This window comes from Chiloscyllium plagiosum, chromosome 7 (assembly GCF_004010195.1).
Source record: "Chiloscyllium plagiosum isolate BGI_BamShark_2017 chromosome 7, ASM401019v2, whole genome shotgun sequence".
Lineage (NCBI taxonomy): Eukaryota > Metazoa > Chordata > Chondrichthyes > Orectolobiformes > Hemiscylliidae > Chiloscyllium > Chiloscyllium plagiosum.
The window spans coordinates 67,359,006-67,384,393 of record NC_057716.1 but is presented as its reverse complement, the minus strand read 5'-3'; the positions used below and the strand labels follow the sequence as shown (position 1 = coordinate 67,384,393).

The 25,388-nt window shown below is 37.5% G+C and overlaps 1 protein-coding gene across 1 annotated transcript in view; it reads left to right on the top strand.

Moving 5' to 3' along the window:
- The window catches only part of LOC122551676 (extended synaptotagmin-3-like), a 141,892-nt gene extending 117,127 nt beyond the window's left edge, over positions 1-24,765 (top strand). The window contains exons 12-23 of the mRNA XM_043693985.1: positions 1,583-1,672; positions 2,117-2,182; positions 4,944-5,012; positions 6,662-6,736; positions 8,022-8,108; positions 11,455-11,604; positions 14,795-15,135; positions 17,363-17,461; positions 19,220-19,351; positions 19,773-19,878; positions 21,583-21,632; positions 22,878-24,765. Coding sequence (XP_043549920.1) covers positions 1,583-1,672; positions 2,117-2,182; positions 4,944-5,012; positions 6,662-6,736; positions 8,022-8,108; positions 11,455-11,604; positions 14,795-15,135; positions 17,363-17,461; positions 19,220-19,351; positions 19,773-19,878; positions 21,583-21,632; positions 22,878-22,929 — 1,317 coding nt within the window. The 3' untranslated portion in view covers positions 22,930-24,765. The remainder of the gene's footprint in view (positions 1-1,582; positions 1,673-2,116; positions 2,183-4,943; positions 5,013-6,661; positions 6,737-8,021; positions 8,109-11,454; positions 11,605-14,794; positions 15,136-17,362; positions 17,462-19,219; positions 19,352-19,772; positions 19,879-21,582; positions 21,633-22,877) is intronic.
- The last annotated feature ends 623 nt before the right edge of the window (positions 24,766-25,388 follow it).

The following is a 25,388-nucleotide window of genomic DNA, read 5'->3' as shown; positions in this document are numbered from 1 at the left end:
CCCATTTAGGAATTTCTTTTGAAGGTTATAAGTCTTTGGAGTTCACTTCCATGGAAAGAAACAAAAATATTAAAGGTTGTAGACAGATTGTTAATTCCAAGGGAGTTTAGAGTTACAGAGGGGGGAGAAATGGAATTGAAGCCAGGATTGGCCATGCTAAATTGCCCGTAGTGTTACGTTAAAAGGGGTAAATGTAGGGGTATGGGTGGGTTGCGCTTCAGCGGGTCGGTGTGGACTTGTTGGGCCGAAGGGCCTGTTTCCACACTGTAAGTAATCTAATCTAATCTAATCTAATCTAATCTTCACCAATGGTGGAGCAGTGCTGGAAGGAGTGGGATGGCAAATGACCTATTCCTGCTTCTGTTTTGAAGTGTAAAAATTAATTGAATAGTTGGCATTATCCTGTGGCACTGGTCAGTATAATTTGCCTTTGCTTTGGCATTGGTTATCAGCAATCACTTCAGAAAAATGAATAGAAATTTGCAGAGCAGCCTGGCACAGTAGTTAATATTAACATTCCTATTTAGCCAAATTCAAGAATCGTCAGTGTTGACTTTATAATGTTTTCTCTTGAACTGTCCATCTGATTTATAAAAATCTCTTCCCTGCAATATCTAAAGTCTAAACCTAGGCAAGTTACAAATTTTAAAAAAAGCAGAGTAGTATTTTTAAATAACAGCTTTTATTGATTTTTTTGATTTATTTATTGTTATTTGTACCAAAGTACAATGAAAAGCTTCATTTACAAGCAGTACAGGCAGGTCATATTAAGCAAGAATGTACAGAACAAAAGATTTAGACAGAGGCATACAGGTAACATTGCACAGAGCATACTAGAGAGATCAACATTACCAAGATCAGCATTATTTGAGGCTAGAGAGTCCATTCAATAACCTAATAAGGGCTGGGAAGAAGCTGTCCATGAACCTACTGGTGCATATGTTCAGGCTTCTGTATCTTCTGCCTGATGGAAGAGGTTATAGAAGATCATTATGGGATGTGAAGAGTCTTTGGTGTTGGCAGCCTTTCCATAGCAATGAGTCATGTAAGTGGAATCCCTGGATTGAAGATTGGCTCCCATGAAAGGCCTAGGCTGTGCCCACCACCCTCTGTAGTTTCCTACACTCCTGGACAGTGCAGTTGGTATACGAGACCGTTATGCAACCAGTCAATGTGCTTTCAATTGTGCAACTGTATAAGTTGGTGAGGATCCAAATTTCCTGAGCCGCCTGAGGAAGAAGAGGCATTGTTGCGCCTTCTTGACCGTCGCAATGATATAGAAAGACAAGGACAATGTTTTCTTAAATCACTTCTCTTTGTAATAATATTTTACAATGACAAGTTAGTTATTCTTGCAAGGAAGTAAAATGAGTCAAATTCCTTGGATACCTTTCCAAAAGACATGAGAAACATTTATAAATAATTAATCCTTGATCTAATGTATCAGTAAAAATTATTGATCACATTGATGACAATTGGTCTAAATTTAATGCAGATTCTTTGTATGCCATCCTTCGGTTTCATAATATTTTATTCTGTTGCCGTTGCATTAACTCACTTATACGTTCTGTCTGTTGCACAGTGGTTTCCTCTGAATGATGTGGAACATGGGAAAGTTCAATTAAAGCTTGAATGGCTGTCCTTGGTCACTGATCTAGAAAGAGAACCTAAGGTATGTTTGGAACAGCATGGATGTGAATTGAGACAAAGGAAATTTATGTACAAAATCATAGATGTCATTGTAAAAATAAATTGCATTCAGTGCATAGTTCCTTTTAATTACCACACTTACTTCTCACAAACCTTTTCCTATTGTACTTCTTTGATAACATCCTAATGTTATAAATTTAGAAATCCACTTCTCAGGATGGCATGCCAAAATACATTAAAAATATGGCACAGAGAAAATCTTCTGCGATTAGTAATTTGTGTTTAAAAAGGAGAAAAATGTCATGTTAAAATCATAATTAAATAGGAAAATGTGATAGGTTTGATCTAAATTGAGCAATGCCAATATACATTCATGATGTCAAGCTTGCATGATAAAAGAATCCAGCAATTAAAAAAGTCATATGAGAAAGAAAAGGAAATTTCATCTTGTTCCTCTAATTTACAGAAGACTCTTCCAGGCCAATCAAATGCAATACTGGTTGTTTATCTGGATAGTGCATGCCATCTGCCTGTAAGTAAACATTTTTTAAACTTAATTTTGACTTAATTTGAGGTCATTTATTTTAGCCTTTAAAATTATTAATTTAACAATAAAATAATTTTTCCAGGCATGACGAATGTAACACTTTTAGTCAAAACGTGAGGCAGACTATAGCAGAAACTATAGGTCATTTAGCTGAACATCAGTCAGAGAAAATGTTAGAAGTCATTATTAAAATTTGTTGTAACAAAGCACTTAAAAATGCTGCAAGGTAGTTGGGAAGAGGTTTTGTGAAATCATGTTCAGTAAATTTATTGGAGTTCTACGAGGAAGTAATGTACTGTAGATAAAAGAGAACCAGTAGATTTACTGTTCTTGAATTTCCAGAAGGCATTTGATAAGGTGCTGTATCAAAGGTCACTGTGCAAAATGAAAACTCATGATGAAGGAGGGACATTGGTATGACAAAAGATCGGCTAGTTAAAGAGAAACCTAGGCATAAATGGTCAGTTTTCATTTTGGCACAATGTAACAAGTATTGTGCTGGGGCTTCAACTTTGTATAATTTATATAAATTACTTGGATGAAGGGACCAAAGGTATTGTTACTAAATTTAAAAAGACAAGGAGGAAAGTAAGCTGTGAAGAGAAAATGATGAAGCTAAAAGTAATATAGCTATGTTGTGTGCAGAGATCTGGCAATTGTGTGTTGTGGGAAAAATGATATTGGCCATTCTGGCATAAAACTAATGAAAAAACACATTATTTATGTGTTGCGTGATTGCAGAGCTCTGAGATGCAAAGAGATCTGGTGTCCTAGTGCATATATCATAAAAAGTTAGTGGGCAGATACAACAAGTAATTAAGAAAACTTAATGGAACATTATATTTGTCATGAGGGGTTATTATCCAATTATACAGGGCATGAGTGCAACCACATCTAAATGCAGGATTAGTCTCCTTTTAAGAAAGGATGTAAATACATTGGAAGAAGTTCAGAAAGGGTTTGCTAGACTGAAACCTAGCATGGTTGAGCTTTCTAATGAAGAAAGGTAGGACAGGTTAAGTTTGTAAATGCTGGAACTTCAGATAAGGGGTAACTCGATTGAACTTTTAAGATCCTGAGGGATTTTGACAGAGTGGCTGTGGAAAGGATATTTCCTTTTGTGGGAGAACCTAGAACTAGAGGTCGCTAATTAAAAATGAGGGGTCATTCATTTAAGGCAGATGTAGCATTTTTGTTTCCCTCTAAGGATCATGAGTCTTTGGAACTTCCTTCCTCAAAAGGCAGTGGAAAGCAAAGCTTCTGAATATGTTTTAAGTTGTAGTAGGTAGATCCTTCTTTAAGAATGAAGAAAATTTACAGCCCAGGAACAGGCCCTTTGGTCCTCCAAGCTTGGGCCAATCCAAATCCACTGTCTAAACCTATCACCCAATTCCTAAGGAGCTGTATCCCTCTGCTCCCCACCTGCTCATGCATCTGTCCAGATGCACCTTAAATGAATCTACCATGCCTGCCTCTATTACCTCTGCTGGCAATGCATTCCAAGCACCTACCACTCTCTGTGTAAAGCACTTTCCACGTGTATCCCCCTTAAACTTTTCTCCTGTCACCTTGAACACATGACCTCTCATTATTGAATCCTTTACCCTGGGAAAAAGCTATCTCCATTCACCCTGTCTATATCCTTCATGATTTTGTAGACCTCAATCAGGTTCCCCTTCAATCTCCTTTTTTCTAATTAAAACAATCCCAACCTACTCAAACTCTCTTCATAGCTAGCACCTTCCATACCACGCAACAACCTCGTTAACCTTCTCTGCACCCCCTCCCAATTTTATTGACCTGTCAGTTCTTATACTCCATACCCTGAACAATGAAGGCAAGCATACCATATGGCTTCTTGACCACTCTATCCACCTGTGCAGCCATCTTCAGGGTACAATGAATCAGAACTCCCAGATCTCTCTGCTCAACATTTTCCAAAACTCTTCTGTTCGCAGTATAGTTCACTCTCGAATTAAACCTTTCAAAATGTATCACCTCACATTTGCCCGGATTGAACTCCATCTGCCACTTCTCCACCCAATGTTCCAGTCTATCTATATTCTCCTATATTCTTTGACAGTCTTACTGATCAGATCACCAATGCCCTCTTCCAGATTATTTATGTATATCACAAACAACAGTGGCCCCAGCAGTGATTCCTGTGGAACGCCACTGTTCACCTTTGTCCATTCCAAGAAACTTCCTTCAACTACGACTCTCTGTCTCTTGTTGCTCAACCAGTTCTTGATCCACTTAGCTACAACACTCTGCACACCGTGACTTCACTTTCTCCATTAGCTTACAATGTGGGACCTTATTAAATGCCTTACTAAAGTCCATGTATATGACATCTACAGGCCTTCCTTCATCAATCAACTTGGTCACTTCCTCAAAGAACTCAATTAAGCTGGTAAGGCACCATCTCCCTTGTTGCCTATCACTAATAAGCCAATTCTCTTCCAAATATAAATAGATTCTATTCCCTCAGTATCTTCTCCAGCAACTTTCCTACCACTGATGTCAGGCTCACTGGTCTGTAATTACCTGGAATATCCCTACTACCTTCCTTATGCAGGGAGACAACATAAGCACATAGTTGAAAGGGTAAAGGGATAGATGGAAAATCATCATTTTGAATTATAGAACAGGATTGAGGGACGGAATAATCTAAATCTGTTCATGAGATATGTTTTTACAAATTTTTATTTGTGGATAATGAAAGTAATTTATTGTTTTCTCCAAGAGAAATCAATTTGAGTTCACCAATAATGAGTCCAGTGTGAAGAAAAAGAACAAATTAAACTACATCAAGGTAATTTATTGCATTCAATCAAATGCATAATCTTGTTTAAATTCAAAATAATTAGTTAAATTTAGGGGATCTGTTAGAAATTTATATTCAATGCTGCCAGACCCTCAAGGCTTTAAGATCACTGGTATTTCCCTTTTTCACAGCTGGAATACCCTGGAATACATAGTGAGTTGTGCCTACATGGTCCTGTTCTGTCAAACCCCACTTTTTCCCATGTAGAGTCATGCTAAACTGCTGGGTATCGCTCCATGCTGGCCAAGTATAGAATTCCAACGAACTGCAGCTAAACATCAGAACCAATATTCCCAATGTATCACCACTGCACCTCCTCCCCTTCCCTGGCTGCTACCAAATCCTAGCTCTATTTTTATTGAACAACTAATGATATTTCCTTAGAAATGTTAAACATCAGGTACTTATTTCCAACCTGCTTTATATTGTACCCCAGTTTGCCTTGTATCCTTAGCTTTAAATAAAAACATTCTCTGAAGAAATTGCCACAATGTTTTCATTATGTGTTAGTGTATTATGTCTCTGCTTTTGGAACATGACACACACCAATTGGTAGACAGATCTTGAGAGACCAGGGTTAACCTTTGTAATTATGATTATTAGTTTCAGCAAGGAGTCTGTGTAAACAACTAAGGAATGTTGTGAGCTGACGTTCAAGTAGCAGACTCAAGACACCCACCCTCAATGCTTTGAGACCATTGTCATTACCTGTTTCACAGCTGACAAATTACAAAAAACCTACTGAGTTTCATGCAGCATCTGTCACCTTGATCTGATTTTTAAAATGGTTAAAAAAGGGGAAAAATTTACATTAAAATTCAATATTAAAATTGGAAAAAGATGAACTGAAAAATTGGTTTGTTTTCATGAAGTCTTGTACTGACTTATCCTTCTGATATTGTAGTTTCTGCCTTGAGTCTTGCTTGTTACGGCTAGTTGCGGTGAAGAGGAGACCCTCTGCAGGCAATCAATTGGTAGTAAATGTGTCGACTATGTCCTAACTTTCCTGTATATAGTGGGCAATGTGAGCTGCAGCCTGAGGTCAGGTCAGCTATCTCTGCTACACCTCCAGGAGCAGCATTTCCAGCTTTTCAGCATAATAGGGAGAAAGTTTTCCACATTTCTCCATTGTTCAATTATTAACAGCTAGTTCTCCTTTTTTTGGTACCACATTCCACTTTAATAGTGATGCTGTCTCCAGTATTTTCTGCCTCAGTGGTGTATGCTACAAACCAACCACCCTAGCCAAGTTTACAGATGCCATAAGCCATTTTTAGAAGCAAGAGGAAGGACCTTTTAACAGAACTCTAGACTTCACTCACAAAACATACTCTTGCTATCATCTGTATAGAAGAGCCATTTTGACACTATTTTTGTTGAATATGGATAATGAGCATCATTATGTTGTGATATAGGAATAGTTGGAATGTGTGCCATCCATAACTGATCCTCTAAGGTAAAAGTATTGTTAATACCCTCTAGACCTAATGGCATTAAATTTTAAAAACAATCAAATTAAATTTAGTCCTTATGAACTGGATAATAAATAGCAAATAGTAATTTAATATCTATTGAATTTAGTATTGTCATTCGAATGTTTGTTTCCAATGACGGTTTATAATGTTTTACATTCACAGTCAATAAAGAAGGCTAACTCGGAACCTAGCTGTTCTGTTCAACTTGTTGTTGGAAACAGCATGCAAGAAAGTAAGGTATGAGTTGTCATATTCAAAGCTGCACATTTGAGCACAATTGCTCTGTAGAATAATACAAATTATGTAAGTTAATTTTTCAATATATTTTAGTGCAGTAGAAGCTTGGAGTCACTTCTACCTAAGATGAGATGGAATGGTCTAAAAACTGTACCGAAGACCTCAGTAAAGCCATCAGAATGTCCATTCTATCTGTCCAAAATTGGTAATGAGATTCATGACCAGAACTAGTTTGGCCCTCAGTTTAAAAACTACTAGCAAGCTGTAGACAGCAAATGATTGCAAGTTGCTGGTTGTAAATAGACAACAAAAATCCTCCACCTTCCATAATGAGTCAGATGGCAAATAGAACAGAGTATCTTGGGTTGGAAGGAAGAGATCCTGCAGAAGGGCCAGCAGCAACAGGCTGATACTTCTTTGTAGGTTCAGCAAATTTTGTTTCCTCTGACCTCAATACTTATTTGGCTGCTTGTTTTTTGAGCAGTCATCAACAGATCCTTTTACATTTGCTGATTATAGATGTCAATGACCTCTCAATTTGACTGGTGTAGGAAATAATTTTGCAAACTTAAGCAATGTTCTGGAAATTGTGCAGCCTCGATATTCAAAGGGCCCATGACATGGCATATATTCTTCCTGATTTTCAGCTGTCAGTTACTGGAGTCTTTGTAGGGGAATTTCTTTTCGCTATTAGTGGCTTTGTTGGTGCTGTGGAGTTTAAAGTCCTTGGGGAGAAATGTGCTTGTGGAAGGTCACTGTTAATGGTATTTGCAGATTTGTGTTGATTCCCCAGGGCCAACATCTTTCTTTGTTGATTGTCATTGGAGATCACATAGGTAGCAGCCTAAGGTGTTCCCTGCAGCGGTGAATCGAGGTATATCCAGAAGCAGTGCTATACAAATGAAAATCTCCCCCATTACAAGAACCTGGGAGGCAGCTTGTTTATCATCTTGACTGCAACATTGGGGGAAAAAAATGAAAAGCCACAATGCAAGTGTGCATATACAGGATATGTAAAAGTATTGAGAAAGTTGTGAAATCTTATTAAATTATTTGGACATCAAATGATTAAAACCTGAATTTCAAAAATGATTAAAGATTTACATTTGTGTTAACATACCACAGTGTAAACAATTTCTTCTCAAGAATGAAGCACTTTACTTACCAACAGGAAATTCCTGATGTCAATTAGCATTTCACTTAAACAAATCAATTAAATAATTTACAAATGTTATTAGCATTGTGAAAGACTGTGCATATTTAACTATCAACTTTGGATTCACAGATTTGCTACAATACCAGTTCACCAATTTGGGAACAAGCATTTGTATTCTTCATCAAAAATGTTCACTCCGAACAGCTAAGCTTAGAGGTAAAATAATAATATAAAACAATGTTTTCAATAATTGAGACAGAATTAAAGATGACAATATTGTGTTGTATAAGTTCAGATTCATTTTCAGTACTAAAATGCCTTGCGTTGTCAAATTTTGAAATTGCTTCAAGAAATCGCCAAAGTATACAACAACAATTGGCTCACTCTGTTTAATGAAGTTCCAGGAGAAAGTGAGGACTGCGGATGCTGGGGAGTCAGAGTTGAAAAGTGTTGTGCTGGAAAAGCACAGCAGATCAGGCAGCATCTGAGGAGCAGGACAGTTGATGTTTTGGGCAACATTCCTGATGAAGGGCTTATGCCTGAAACATCAACTGTCCTGCTCCTCGTATGCTGCATGACTTAGTGTGCTTTTCCAGCACCACACTTCAACTCTTAATGAAGTTCCAATGAGGCTGATGGGAAGCTTGAACAAATATCTAAAGTGTGTAACCTACATGTAGCTTAAGGTAAAACAAGAGGATCAAAAAGATACATTACGCATTTTAGCCAAGTGCAATTTAGGGGCTTAACTCTTATTTCAGGCCACCTTCTGTAATAATGATTTTCCATGTGGCTGTCCAAAAAACCTCTATTGGGATTGCAAACATCAAAGAAGACAAGTAGCTTGCTTGAATGTGGAGCTAGCAGGAGTGAGTGCCCCACTCAATCCTACACCAATAGAAAACCAAAATAACTACGGATGCAGGAAATCAGAAAGAAAAACAGAAATTGCTGGAAAAACTCATCAGGTTTGGCAATATCTGCAGAGAGAAATCAGAGTTAATTTTTCATGTCCAGTGACCCTTCTGTTTTTGTTCCTATACTAATGGAGCCTGTCGTAACAGGCCTGAACTTGCAACATCTATCATCGCTCCACCTGGTACCAATCTCTTCACTGATCTCAACCCTTAATCCCACTTCCAACCCAAGCACCTAGTCATGGTACTGATTATTGAGTGTGTCTACAACTTTAACCATCGCCCAAACCTGGAGGTTCCCCTTGTTAGCCAGCTCCATGCACCCTGAGTATTTTGAAGTGAAGACCAGGGCCCAATATCTGTCAAGTTATAAACCTCTCTTTTCAAATTTAATAATTGGGGACTGCACCTTCTCAGAAATGATTGAAAATCAATTTGGAGGCTATATAGCGTGTCTGATACAAAGATCTGTCCATGAAAGATCACCCCAAGATAGCAAAGTTCAAGAATTTGTATTTGGTGTAGCACACTTTGTCCCATCTGTTCAAAGGAGAAAGTGAGGTCTGCAGATGCTGGAGATCAGAGCTGAATATGTGTTGCTGGAACAGCGCAGCAGGTCAGGCAGCATCCAGGGAACAGGAGAATCGACGTTTCGGCATAAGCCCTTCCTGAAGAAGGGCTTATGCCCGAAACGTCGATTCTCCTGTTCCCTGGATGCTGCCTGCCCATCTGTTCAAAGGCCAGATATTGGGCCTGCAGCAATTGCAGAGTGGGCCCTGCACAGACAATTCATGGAAGTGATACAGACTTGCATTTATGAGCTGAAGGAAGGAAAAATCTTTGCTCTGGCTGGGATTTCCTATCAGATAGGATGTCACAGACCTCGGGACTCTTCTCCAGTATAAGTACTCCCAAATCAGCTTTCTCTCCCAAAATATTGAAACCCTCCATCAACCCATTTATGGGACTCGCAGCCCATGGTGTGGCAGATAGATGTGTACTATTAACAGAGACTAGAGGTTTCTCAGCTAGGGTTGATGCCTCAAAATAATCAGATTGCAACCAAACAGGAAAATAAACATTGGCACCATTCTTTACAATACAAGCAGTATGAAACTTTCCTCAGACAATGAAGTATGTTGAATAGAGGGTGTCACAACCTCCCATCCAGTTGGTCCATCATAAAGAGAATGGTTAAAGAAATCGATCCACATGGCTTAGTCCTTCTGAAAGCAGGTGGCAATAAGCCATCCATACTCTGAGGTGAAGCTCACTGTCTATATTGGCCCTCTTGTGCAAGTCCGTCTGTAGCTGATGATGGCTGCTTCTGTAGATTCTGTTACCATGGGATCAGGAGTGATGCCAGTGGTTTCTTCCAAGAAACAACACGACCAGAGGTCAAGGTGCACATGGGTATGGGCTAAATGCTGAAAAAAGGGATTAGAATGGTTAGGTACGTTTTTTTTAATTTGCACAGACTTAATGGCCTGAAGGGCCACATTTTTGTGCTCTCGATCTGAGTACGACTGTAGGAGTGACAGGGTTAGTCTGTAGCATTGAGGTGTTGCTTTCGGAGCATCTGTGGCTTCAGTAATGTCATGTAACTAGTCACATTACACTTAGACTTTCTGATTGTGGGCCTGTCTCAACTTGCTAGAAACGTCCATCACCTTGCAGTATTTCCAACCTGGTCTCCTCCTCGTGTATCATGCATTCCATCGGGAACTATATCCTGTGCTGCTTCAAACGACAGCACCTTGTTACTTGCATGTGGTGCCAGTGCACATTGAAAGCAGCCAGTGCATCATCCCACACACACTAATCAGCTTCCTTCTAGGGAGCCTGAGGCAGAACCTTTCTAATATTGCCAGCAACCTCCACCGGTTGTTTATTTCCCTTTTATGTGGCACTGGCATCGAGCCAAGATGCTGGTTAGTACAGTGCTTTTGATTTGGCTTGTGCCAACAGAGCAGTTTATAGATTGCATTTGCCTCCCATGCTGCAGTGCTTGCTTGCATATCTAAGAGAGCATGAGGCGGCAATCAGGAAAAAATGTACTTTGGTTCCATGAGTTGAAGGGATCTCATTAGAATGTGGTTACTCAAACACTTGTTGATATGCTGGCAATGGAACAACTGAGGGCAGCTGAATGTTTGTCTACCAATTGCACTCCTGGTTCATAGGGGCCAAATGTTCAACTCGGTCTAGTGATTATTGTATGCTGACATGCTGTAGAATAGCATTGCAGGTCCATGAGCTTGATACAAACCAAAACTGTTTTTGCTTAAAAGTTGGAATGCCTTGTTATTCAAACAGCAATAGTCTCTCACATTGTCACTAGGAATACAGCTTGGTTCACAATTGTCCAGTTCACACAGTTGCCTTTGATCACTTCCTGGTTTCTACCATCCAAGAAATTAATGATCCAATTAATATTTTCCCTTCCCAACACTTTAGAAATTTGAATAGATATATGAAGCATGGATAAGCTATATCGTTTAAAGTTACTTTCTGGAATTAAGTAGATTATTAGCTAATATTGTTAATGTATGCATGTTCATTCATTAATTGCAAAAGTGATTTATTATATGTTCAGTTTTATTAAGTAAAATATGCAAACTACTGTTATAATTTGTTTTGAGAAGATCAAAGACAAAGACTGGGAGTGTGCCCTTGGGATCTTGACCATTCCTTTGTATCAATTGTTGAAAGCCTCAAATCTGACCCTTGACCAAAGGTTTCCACTGGAACACTCGGGCCCCAACAGCCTTGTAAAATTGAAGATGGTTCTTCGGGTATGTGAAATCTTTTCTCTTAATCTTTTCGTACACAAGTAGGACTAGGAGCTGTGTCCCAAATCCAGCATGAACAGGAATTGAACCCCACATTGTTGGCACCGTGTGTTCCACACTGGCTGTCCAGCCAATTGAACCATCCAAAGGGGTGTGTCTCAGTTACTCTGTCACCAAGGACTTTAACGTGGAGGAGCCAATGTTAGACTGGGGTGGATAAAGTTAAAAATCACACAACACCAGGGTTATGGTCCAACCTTTTGGACTGTAACCTGGTGTTGTGATTTTTAACCAAGGACTTTGGCAGGTACATTGTAGTCATAGAGCAATGAATAGTGGTTTTCTTTGACCAGGAATCCATGCTGTCCTAGGTTGAGCATCTATATGCAAATCCTGTTTGGCCATTGTATAATGCACTTTCCTTGTTCATAAGGTGTTGGAATGAGATTTGAACCTGGAGCTGCTGGCCAATAGGCAGGGACGTCACTATCCCTATTCTGTCATAGACCCATTGTAGGTTAAATATATCAGAGTTTTATTACCTATTTTGGTGAATCTTGCTTTCTTAGATATGAATATATGTTATGCACAGATGTGATAGCATAGAAGGCTTTGTTAACTTCTCATGCAAGCTAAATCCAATTCTATCAAATATTTACACAGCATCACTGTTAAAACCTTAGAAATTTAATACCAATCAGTTTAAGTAGATTTGTAAACAGGTTCCATTCTGAATCATTCACTGCCAATAGCCCCCTCCAAAACCTTGGATTTTCATTAAGAACAAAATTGCACAGACACCGGATTTGGCTCAACCACAAGCTTGTTTATTAAACTAATCTTCTGATATGCTGATACAAAATATCTGAGCTGGTCTAAAAAGTATGATATCTTGATTGGTTTATCTGATTTAAATCCCTCCACAATTTAACCTCCACTTCCAATCAAAACACAACCACACCAACTTAACACTTTTTACTGAGAAACCACAGGCAACATCTCGTGTTACTGCCCCAAACCTCAAATCATTCCCAAACTCCCTGAATTTGATTGCTACTGTGAAATTAATTTTTAAAATCTCAGCCCCAATACCCGTCAGATTTAGCTGATAACTTAGTCTTCTATGCAGTTGGTCCTTCTGGTGAGAATTGTGGTCTGCAAGGCAGACAGATTGATTTATTATTCTTGACCCCATCCCCCTTATGACTGCAGACCTATCCTGACAAGATCACTGATTTAGCTGGAACACTTAGAATCCTCATATGGCTGGCCCATCCACTGTTGATTGTAGGCCTCTATTAGACTGATCAGTCCTGACTCTTCAACTGCAGTTCCTTTGATTTCACCCCTTTTTTGTAATGATTCATATCCAATATGTTGTGGTTGTCCATGCTGTGTTCAGGATGTCTGAGGTCCTATCATCCTGAATATTCCAATCTTGGTCCGGGCAAGTATGATCATTGAAATAAATCCCATTCTTATCTATGGAAAGACCAGTCCAGACAACATGAATACTTCCCAGGATTCCTAACCATTTTTTTCTTTTGTTTGGAGGTGACATTGCAACAGCACCTGACCGAAGATGAACAAAGGCTTGAATAATCCATTTCGCTCAAAGAAACTCAAAGCAGAAATGGGCTGATTCCAATACTTTTGTATTAGGTGATCAATCCCTTTGCATCCAGCAATGGCCTGTATCATTGTCCCATGATAGCAGTCAGATGTTGAATTACTCTTGCTAAGCTATTATTTTTTCTTTCGTGTCCAAATAAGCCCTTATTGCACAGTTCTTCTCTGTTTGTGCTGAAGATGGACTTTTATTTGACATAACTTGTGTCCTTGGGTTTTTATTTTTGTCGACATTCTACCATTTTCCCAGTTAACAGGGATTTTGATTGCATCAACTTAACATGTTTTCCATTTAACACCAGAGTTTCTTCAGTGACATATTCTTACTATGTGTGCTTAAGGCTGAATTACAGATTATTGCTTGATGGAATGTAAAGGTAAAGCCCCAATCAGATTGGTCATACACTTATCAAATGGCAGAGTAGGTCTAAAAGGCAGAATAGCCTACTCCTCATAATACATTTGTTGGTTCCTACTGCTCAACTTAATGCACTTTTCCAGTTGCTCTTCCTGTATGTAATCTTAAAAAGAACAGAAGAATGTAACATGAGCACATTCAGCTTCCATGCCTGGATTTAACAATCTGAAGCTCTGCTTTCATCATTTAGAATGGCATTAAAATTCTGGGCAGTTTTGTGTTATGGAATTGAATCACAGAATTGTTATGCCTGTTATGTCCACACTAGCTGTCTCAAGGAGCATAATGACTGAATGGAAATCTCCTACGTTTTCCCCATAATCCTGAGTACTATTTCTGTCTAAATAATCGTTTCATGTCCAGTTCCAGAAGCCAGTAATGCAACTGGCATTGGCACACAGATCACTGTGCATGGCCCTTCAGAGCAGCTGACCTCTACTATTCGTCCAGGCAATGTTTTCTAGATCCTGTCTACTTGCTGTGTGAACATTTTCTAACACATTACAGTTGCTGCTTTTGCAAATTGTCTTTTATTTGCGTCCTCTCATTCTCAAACCTTCTATAAGAAGACACTGGTTGTCCCCATCTATTCTCTGTAGCCACTTCAAGATTTTGAAAACTTCAATCAAATCCGCTCTTGGTCTTCTCTCTAATGGAAACAGTTCAATTTCTCCAAACAATGTCCATAACTGCAGTTGCTTAAATCTGGAACAGTCTTTGTAAATCTATTCCATGTTCTTTCCCCAAAATGTTCACATTCTCCTTTTAAAATATAGTGACCAAAATTGAACATAATACTCCAGCTGAGTATCAGTGTTGCATACGAGTGTCTCGTTCAAGTTCAGTATAACCTCCTTACTCCTGCACTATCTGTCCCTTTTAAAGCCCAGAATAATGAATGCTTTATCCAACTATCTGCTATCTTCAACTATATATATATATATGATATATATATATAGACCCTCTTAAGATTAGTACTATGTATTTTGTATTATCTGTCCATGGTCTTTCTACCAAAATGCATCATCTCCTACTTCTAAACATCTGAGAAGAGTGACTATTAAATTATGAAGATTAGTATTAGCAACTGCAAGGGTTTCTGGCTGAGAGCTGCTTGCTGATGTTTGTTCGTTGTGAAATTCACAGATACTCACCACTGAGGAACCAGATCCTGACAGTGTCAACACAGGACTGAATGCCCTTAAAAAGGGTCCTATTTCAATAAAGAAAAAGAAAACTGGGAGCCAGCCTAACACTCCTCCTCCAACTTTAGGATCACCAGATGTTCCAGAGACATGCGGTAATAGTACAGTATGTGACCCGATGGAGAAAGAAGAAAGACTGTCTAAAGACGGTGATGAAATTAAATCAGAACTGCCAATATCTCCAACACAGTCCAGCTCCTCGGATGCCTTAAAAGATATGACTAGGACTACTGTTGAATCGTCACTCACCATTTCTAACCTTGATCCTCAGCAGCTGACAAAGTATAGTCTGTTTTGATTTTTGTAATTACATCTTTTGTGTTTTGAAACTTCAAGTACAGTATTTAAAGGTTGTTCAAAGATGAATTTTTCAGCCTGTGATACAAACATTGGGTTAAAATATAACTAGGTAGGAATTCCAGTTAAAGTGAGGAGCCATCAAAACTTTGCGATGATGACTGAAAGAAGCACAGAACAATTAGTTAATTTAGGCAGATACAAACTAAGAACTAAAATTTGTCACTGTACTAACAAAACAATAAAAACCATTGAAGATTTTAAAACCATGTATAGGTAGTTCTTCTATAACACGATGGTTGTGTTCTTGTGCAACCCCATGTTATAGAAAAATCACGCTTTAGAAACCATGCTTAGAGTGTTGGCAATGTTATTGCGTTACTGCCAACATACATTTAAAAAAAATCATGCTTTAGAAGCAGTGTCCCCAATTTGTCAATCTTATTATAGCAAATTTGGTTAATGAAATGCATGTTATAGCAGAACAGCCTGTACTTGCTTACTGTTTCTAAGCTAAAATTTACTACATAAATTAGTTGATGCAAACGTTCCTTTCCAATAAGTATTATTTGAAACTTTCTGGGTGCTGGCCAGAAAAATATTGACATTCTCAACTAATCTCATGTCACCTTGATCTACTTGTGGATTTGAATTTGTCTGTCTTTGTGTTTCAGTTTTGTCTACATTTTTTTTTAATTGAAAACAATGGATAACTGTGTAATTTGCCTAAATTTAGCCTACAGTTACCAGACTTTGAATGTAAAAATAATTTGAGCAACATGTACAGTTTCAGTTGTAGAAAGATCCATTCTAGCTGATCAAAATAAATCGGAGAATGAGATAAGTACAATGATCTAGAAATTAGAAATGAATTCCTGAAATTTCAATATCAAACATCTCTGCTGAGCAGAATATTATAGGAACATTTGGATGAATCATTTCACACACACAGCTAATAAAAGCTATGGTAATTAAAGTTCAATAATTTCACTTTGGAGTCAAAGTTTCTCGATATTTTTGTATAGGAGGAATGTACAATGAAAAGTCTGTTTGCATGTTTCTAACCAATTTAAGTAAATCCATAAGGTCTTAGTGAGACCACCTCTGGAGTACTATGTGTAATATTGGTCTGCTTACTTAAGGAGGAACGTAGTTGTTTTAAAGGCAGTTCTGTGTAGCTTTAATAGATTCATTCCAAAGATGAGGAATTTTTCTAATGAAGAGAGATTGAGCAATTTAAGTTTATACTTTGAGTTTAGAAGAACAAGAGATCAAATTGAGGTATAGAAGATGCTAAAGCAGATTGAGAAAGTAGACATAGAATGGATGTTTCCTCATGTGCAGCAATCTAGAATGAGAGATCATAGTTTTAGGTTAAAGGGATAGCAGATTTAAACAGATGAGGGAATTTAGTTGTCTTAAAGAGCTGTGAATCTGGAATTCACTACTCCAGAGTGCAATGGTACGGGGACATAGAATAAATTTAAGAAGGAGGCAAACAGGTATTTGTTTAGTAATGTATTAAAGGATGAGCAGGCAGGAAAAGGGAGTTGAGGGAAAGATGAGATCAACTATGATTGTGTTAAGTGGCAGAGCAGGTTCAAGATGCCGAACTGCCTACTCCCGGCCCAAGTTTTTATTTTTAATATTATCTACTTATAAACTATTGGCACCAAAATATGACAGGGGTTGACCAGAAAGTGCCATAAATTAGACAGGGAAATGGTAATAGAAACACAGCTTTTCCCGACAAGTAATACCATCATCACAATGGAGGTCGGGGTTTCCTTTGTCAGGAATACTCATGCCCTAAGTCCTCCTACTGAACCTAACGTATAGATACAGTGTCAGACATCACCCTGGGATATTGTTGGATAGTTGGCACTCATTTAGGATCTAAATGTCTGTCTTGAGTTTTCAAATTTTCTGATTAGCAGATATAATGCAAATTTCTGGACACATCATTATAAAATTAAATAGAATTAGGAAATCTGGAACATTTCCTTTGAAGTGTTGCTTAGTCGACAGTATAATCGAGTCAAGTTCAATGTTTATAGCTGAACTTTAATTCCCATAGTTTGTGCATGTTGACGACGGCAACTAATGTTGAGAAGGCACCACTGAGTAATTGCAGAAATGAAGATTTCAAACTACTTGAAACACATTTAGATATGTATAGATAAGCAAACTATTGTCTTAATTTTTCTTTCAGTGGTGTGGCCCTGAATGAAGAATCTTTAGGCAAAATCCAGCTCACTGTGCGATATTCTACTGCACGCCACAGTCTGATTGTAATTGTTCATTGTTGCAGGTAATACTTATGGCTGATACACAGTTAAAGTAGTACGTGTTGTATAAAATGATATTCCATGAAAATAAGTGGCTTAAACTTGCATGTCCTGCCTGCGAAATGAGGGTGAAATAAATCTAGTAACGAACTAATCTTGCTGGAGGCCTGATTTTGTTTTCAGCAACAATGGGATGAAACATTGGTCATCACACCAGTATGCCATAGTTTTTCAGGAATTACTTTAATCTGTTGATTAAAGATCTTAGGCTGAATCTTAGGCAACTGTTTATGAGCATTTACTAAGAATAACAGTTATAGGGCTTCATCTAGTCTTAAAATTAGAAGACAGGAGGAACTGGTGTTGGACTGGAGTGTACAAAGTTAAAAATCACAGAACACCAGGTTATAGTCCAACAGGTTTATTTGGAAGCATGAGCTTTCAGAGCGCTGCTCCTTCATCAGGTGGTTGTGGAGTATAATTTCGTAAGTCACAGAATTCATAGCAAAGTCTACAGTGTGATGCAACTGAAATTATATATTGAAAAAGACCTGGATTGTTTGTTAAGTCTCTCATCTTTTAGAATGACCATGTTGGTTTCAGTTCTTTCATATGTAAATCCCAGAACATTTTTTTCAAAGTTACATTGTCGTGAACTTTAACAATAGGTGCCATGTCGCCTCGATAATGCATTAAAGTTGTGAGGCTGTCCATGCCCCAATGTTTAGACTGATTTTATTTCTAAAAAAGGGATTTACAGAATCTTACATGGATTCATGCAGTTTTTGAGCAAAATAATACTCAAAGGGGTTCAGAAAAGATTTACAAGGACATTGCCAGGTTGGAGGATTTGAGCTATAGGGAGAGGTTGAATAGGCTAGGGCTGTTTTTCCTTGGAGTGTCAGAGGCTATGGGGTGGCCTTATGTAGGTTTACAAAATCGAGGGATATGGATAGGGTAAATAGACAAGGTCTTTTCCCTGGGGTGAGGGAGTCCAGAACTTGAGGGCAGATGTTTAGGGTGAGAGGGAAAATATATAAAAGAGACCTAAGGGGCAACCTTTTCATGCAGAGGGTGATGCATGTCTGGAATAGGCTGCCAGAGGTAGTGGTGGAGGCAACATTTAAAAGGCATCTGGATGGTTATATGAATAGAAAGGGTTTGGAGGGATATGGGCCAGGTGCTGGCAGGTGGGACTAGATTGGGTTGGGACAACATTGACGGGTTGGACCGAAGGGTCTGTTTCCATGCTGTATGTCTCTGACTCTGACTGTAATAAGAGTTTCAATACAGCCTAAGAAGCTGGGAGATTAAAAAAGTAAAAATATATCGGGAGGGTGAACAAAGAAATTCTTTCTCAGTGAAATATCCAGAGCAAAGGAGTATAATTTTAAAAGTAAAGAATGACCAGTTAGGAATTAAATCAAATTCAAACAAAGATTAATAAATTTCTAGAACCCCCCTTTCCCAAAAAGGCTGGATAAGTTGATTCAGTTGAAACTTAGTCAGATTTTCTTCTTTTAAAATAAAATTAAATAAAAGAAAACAACAGGCAAATGCATCAAAGGCAGGCTGCTGGAGTACAGATACAGTTCTGCCATAGAATAGCAGAATGTAAGTGAAAGGTTCTTACAAAAGATTCACTGTCCAACATTATGGAGTCTGAAGCTTTTCAAAGATATTGTTAATGGGTGGGATTTTATTGTAATACATGAGTTTTTACTTTCACTAGAGAATTGTGTGCACCACTTAATTGAATGGGTTTGATATTTGCACTGCAGAAGCCTGATATCTTGTTCAAATGATGGATCAGATCCATATGTACGACTTTATCTTCTTCCTGACAAAAGCTGGTCAGGCCGGAGAAGAACGCACGTCAAAAAGAAGACTGTGGATCCACAATACGATGAAAAGTAAGTGAATGTAGAGGCAAAAGTATACTATGCACTTGTTTCATAAACAATGGAATTGAGCAGACCTACACAGTACTGGCTTGAGTGGCATGAGAATTTATTCTGTGATTGACAATACATTTTGAATACCTAAACATTGATATTGAACTATTTGAAACTAATTTTGGATTTATGACTAATTGTAAAATCAATTTACGTTTGGACCATGCAAGGTAGTATATTTTTAAAAGGCTGACAAGTTAAATTTCCATAATAGCAACAGAGTCCCAGTTTTCCATCTTGTATTTGATCAGCAGATGGAGAGGACATGACTAAATAGAAAGCACGTAAAATGTGTCTAGGATTCTCAGCAACATCAATGTGTACTGTACATTTTATTTTAAATCAGTCCTGATTGTAGTTTCATTTGCACATCTTTCAGATTTGAGTTTACAGTTTCAATAGGTGAAATTCCAAAACGCAAATTAGACATTGCTGTAAAGAACAACCGGTCATTTGGATCCCATGAGAGGAAAGAGCTTGGAAAGGTAAGTGATTGCTAAATATCACGATTGTGCAAAATATGATGTAATGTTTTCAGTTAAGTTCTTAGCATTCCATGAACAGTTGTTCACTGCTAAGTCCATACACGTTGTTTTACTGTTCCTGAACTATCAATATTTTGCATCTACTACAAATCAAATTTAGTTAACCAGTTGATAAGTGCTTACAGAATAATCTTATATACATAATTTTGATTTTATTGTTCAACTTAGTCACATCAGATTTGACATAGCAAAAATTATGTAAGAAATTTGAGAATGATGTATTGAATATTTCCTATGTATAACTGTACTTCGTATCAAAGGTAAAAAGTTACATTTGATGGTTTCATAGATTGAACAACCCCAAGGAATCCTGTGCAGATGATTATTTTTCACTTGAGCTGGATTTTCATGCCTTTGTCCATTCAAGTACAGTTTCTCGGAATCTGCCCTCATTCCTGTTCCTGGCAGTTTCTCCAGCATGAAATGAGAATATGGGTAATGAGCCCACAACCTGCATTATGGGGATGGACATTTGAAAACCCCTGCAATTTAATGGCGTCATGCAGCTTTTACAAGAAATGGGAGAAACATTAGCTGTAAAAATGCCCCAGGCTAAGTTTAAAAAGTTTTAGATGGTGCATGATGCTTTATTTTTGTCTCAGAAGATGAAAGACAATTAAATTGACCAGTATAACATAAGGATTCAGATACACGAGTCTCCGCTGCAATGGTTAAAGTCCTCTTTTGCATTCTACAATATGGAGAATTTGATATATATGAATGGATGTAGAAGATCCTATTGTTTGATTTTCACATTGTTCTGATGTTTGCTGCAGCGTTAAAGACTCTTGCAGCATCTCTGAGTACTAAACCGCTAAAGCCACCTCAGAACATTGACATTGCTTTTATTTTATTTTGTGAATTTCAAAGACATCAGGCATTCAACATCTTCTTTTTTTTGGTGGAGGGAACAAATCCTACAAATACAACAGAGCCAACGTTCTAGTAAATTGAATCAGGCCATTTTCTGGCCTCACCATCCACCCACATTCATTGTCACTTTAAGAGATGACAGGCTAGAGCTCAGCCGACACCCAAATGCCAAAGACCAAAATATTGAGTGAATAGGCTCTCTTTTGGAAGTCACGCGTGCATTAAGTGCTAACTTCCTGAACCAAAGACAAAAATCTTGCTGTGTGTTTGAATGGAGAGAGGACTGCTATTTACAGCAAAGCCTAACGGCCTGCCTCTCGCTATTATGGGGAGGGATCACTGAATAGTGAACAGGCATTGTAGTGCGGGCTGTACCCCTGCTCCATCTGGACTTTAAGGACAGACATATTGCAGCACCCCTACCCATACACTGGCAAGGTTCTGAATCAAACCAGAGATTTCAAAAGACTAGTGTTTCATAGTTGTCCCATTTCAGCTGTGTTTAGCCACTGCAAGATTGTTTTCTATGACTTATTATTCATTTTAATGGTTGGAACTTTACTGCAGAAATATTCATGCAAGAATTCTTCTTTCCCAGGTGACCTCAGTACAGCAATTCCTTTTTAAATCTTTGTTTCTGGAATATTTATTTTAATCATCATTGCTGTGTCCCTAAAAAGGAATAGAATTTTAGTGTGTACATCAAGCATAGATAATGCTTCTAAATTGGAGATTATAATCTAATTTTTAAAAAAATTTCTTTTATTGAAGGTTTTGATTGACATCCCAAATGATAAATTAACCCCAGGTTTTACAGAATGGTAAGATGCATTCCTTATTTGTCTTTGAACATTAAAGTAATTAATCAACTGTATGACAGTCTTGAAAAAAGGAAAGAAGAGCAAAAAAAACTAAATTGTTCCACAAGAACTTCTAAATTCCTCACCAAGTATTACTTCAAGGACCTCTACTTTTTTTTAAAAAAGTAATCTCCAATCATCCATATTGCCGGTTTCTCTCTTCCATTCCTGCCACAATCAATGTTGCAAATTAATACATAGACAAATCTGCTTTTTATTGTCTTTAGTTGAGGAGGAATATAAGAATAATCCAGGTATCAGTTTCACTTGTGCAACTAGATTCTAGGGACTGCAAATTATGGAAAGTGTATTCTGAAATTTGCAAACATTGTCGACTGATTTTTCATTTTAGTCCAAAAATACAATTTTTTTTTATTATTTCTGCAATCTGTCATTTGAAGAATTGTCTGTAACTCTGTTCTTGTACATCCGTTTCAATTGCACACGATTATAAACATTGTGATTCAATGTTTATCTTTCAGTTAGATCTCTTTTCCATAAAAAAACGACAGCGTGGAAATAGGCCATTTGGCCCAACAAGTCCACATTGACCCTCTAAACAGTATCCCATCCAGACCCATTTCCTTACCCTATTACTCCACATTTCCACTGACTAATGCACCTAACGCACATATCCCTGAACACTGAGCAATTTAGCATGGCCAATTCACTTAACCTGCACATCTTTGGACTGTAGGAGGAAACCAGAGGAAATCCATGCAGACAGCGGGAGAATGTACAAACTCCTCACAGTCGCCCGAGGTTGGGATTGAACCCGGGTCGCTGGTGCAATGAGGCAGCAGTGCTAACCACTGAGCCACCATGCTGCCCATAACACATTCTTAACTCATTTACCTGTATTGATTCCAGGAAATTAATTAACCTGGCTAGGCTGGATGAGTCAGGAAGAAGGAAGTGTTCAAAATTTACATTACCAATTTTGTGAAACATCCAAAAGTGTCTTCAATGTAGCACACATTTAAAATTGAATTGTGTGGCAACCACAGAATTCACCACCATGTGTCCATTCTGACATTAACTGTCACTATTTTGAACAGAGGGAAATGAGTGCTCAATGATTGATTGTGGCTTTAACTAACAACTTTCTGAATAATGTGTCAGATTGTAGATATATTTTTAATCTTCAATGAGAAAACTTTACTTCCTATAGTATCTTACTAATTTTTCCTTTTGTCAACTTCATAGGTATAAACTGACTAATGATGGATTGCCAAGAACAGCAACAGAAAACCTTTAATGCTATTAATCCAGAGGCTCACTTGATTTTCAGTGGTTTTGTTTGGAGAAAGATCTGTATATTTTTATGTTAAATCACTGAACAAGCATGCTGTTAAGACTTGATATTTAAATATTTTCTTTAATGTCAAAGGACCACACTATAAGAGACAGAACTGCATATATGCCTAAATTTCATGTCCAAGAGGATCAGTTCTTTCATTAAGCCATTTGCTGTAATGACAGCTGATGGTGAGGAGTTAATTTGAAAATAGCAAAGTAGCTAAAGCTTTTTTGCAGATATGGAGCTACATAATACATTATTCATGCCCCTTGAACATTTTCCCTATTCAAATGTATTTATAGGAAATTGGAAATGTAATTCAAATTGTCCTGTACTTTAAATACTTAAATCTTGCCTGAGATAAACAGTAAAGTCTAGCAACTTTCATTAAACCAACAAAAAAATCTACATTCCCAATTTCATTCCTGAATTTTAAGATTGATACATATAGTGTACATGCAGAAACACTCAAAGATCCTTTTGTAGCATCTCAATTAAATCACTACATAACTGAAGCTTATACGGTTTGAGAGGGTAAGCAACCTATCCTCCGTTTAGCCTTTTAAAACACCAATATTATTGGATTTAGAGAAACAGTGGTCATTTGTGGTGTGAAGCCAGGAGTGATACACAGTATTCAAAATGGCGACCAATCAAGGCTTTTGGGTGTGGGGATGGGGGCAAGTGAGTTGATGGGCAAAAAGGGATGTAGGTCAAAGTCAGATAATGGAGCTTAAGTACAGATCATCATAACCCAATTGAATAGTTGAATAGGGGCAGGAGACTGAATAATCCCAAGAGCATGAGTAGACCTTACAAACCTGCTCCACAATTTTCAATATGACCATGCTGATCTTGGATTTTTCCTATGAGTAGCCTTTCCTTGTTCTATCCCATTTAAAATCAAGGGCAACATTTCATGAATCAATGTGTTCATGGACTCTGATTCTTCTTTTCCCTTCTAGTTTGCCATCTCTCAGGCTTAAAGAAATATTCTATGTATCTTGTAAAGCCTGCAAAATGTTAGAGAAAATTTTGAGAACTCAATGTGCCATAACATTCTTATCCTGGCTTTGACACCCATTTTGTACTGAATTCCTTCGTACTATCAATTTTTCCTCCGTTCAAACATTTCCTTTATTTAAGTTTGAGTGAACTATGTTAAAAATCACATTCCTGATGTTAGCTTGAAATATATACACCAGATAAAATTGATTTTTACTAGTACACTGCGTTAACTTTAATATTTCCCTAGATCTTACTAAATTAGAAGCAAACAAATTTAAATAAGATTTTATTTTTAAGCACATTTCTTGATTTGAAAAACCAACTTTTTGTATGAGGTACTTCTAATTTTGGAGCGAGAATTATCTGGTCACAAAATAGTGAGTCATGTTAAAGATTCACATTAATGGATTATGGAAAATCATTTTTAAAAGAACTGATTGCAACATATTTAATTGTTGTAGGAACTGGCCAAATATTGCCAGTTAACACTTATATTAAGGAAAACAGGTCTATTTTTCAGTGTTTACATTTGTAAATGTTATTTGATGTTGGTTAGAGTGTACTGCTTTAAAGAATATGCTCATAAACTGAGCATGGCCACTGAATTATGATTTGCTATTTATTAGCAGCTGTAAATAAACAGATTTCATATGAACTGTTTACTTAATCTTGTTCCTGACAATAAATAAATGTAACGTTAAAAAAAAACTGACTTTCCATCCATTAGTCACTAAATCATAGTCAATCTACAAGATTAAATATCAAAAGATATTCCAAGCCATTAACTTCACTGTAGACTTTGAGTAGACCTATGAACAGTAACTAAAGTTGCAATCCACTCAAATTTTCTACAGCTAATGCAGCTCCAGGGAAATTACTCACTTTTGGTGTGCACATTGCCTGCTGAATCTTTGCTTAGGCACAGTTTTCACAGTCTAAGTAAATTGGGTCTGAAACTTGATTGTTGGAGGATGGAAAGGGTACAGTTCATACTACTACTTCCATAAGATCTTATCGCCTGAAATAATCAGGTGATTATTTCAGTTACAGTTTGGTGAAATAGTTAAAGTTCTATTGCTCAAAATCAGAAATGAATATTTAGTACATGAAGTAGTTTTGCTGCATCAGTTCTGCGATGCTGGAGTGTTTTCTAAAACCTCAAATGAATGTTTCCCTATTTATTGAAAACTGTCGTCATTCATTAGCCAAATACCTTAAAACATCACAAATAACAGAATTTTCAATTGCTTGGGGAAAATCTCATACAGCAATAGTAAGCCATGGACCTCCTGATAGCCTGGGATTATTTTTTCCCCTATGAAAGTTAAGTAAATCACTGATGAAGTGAATGTTTCACAAACCCAGTTAAACTTATTTTAACAAGTATGTCCAAAAATAGAGAATCATAC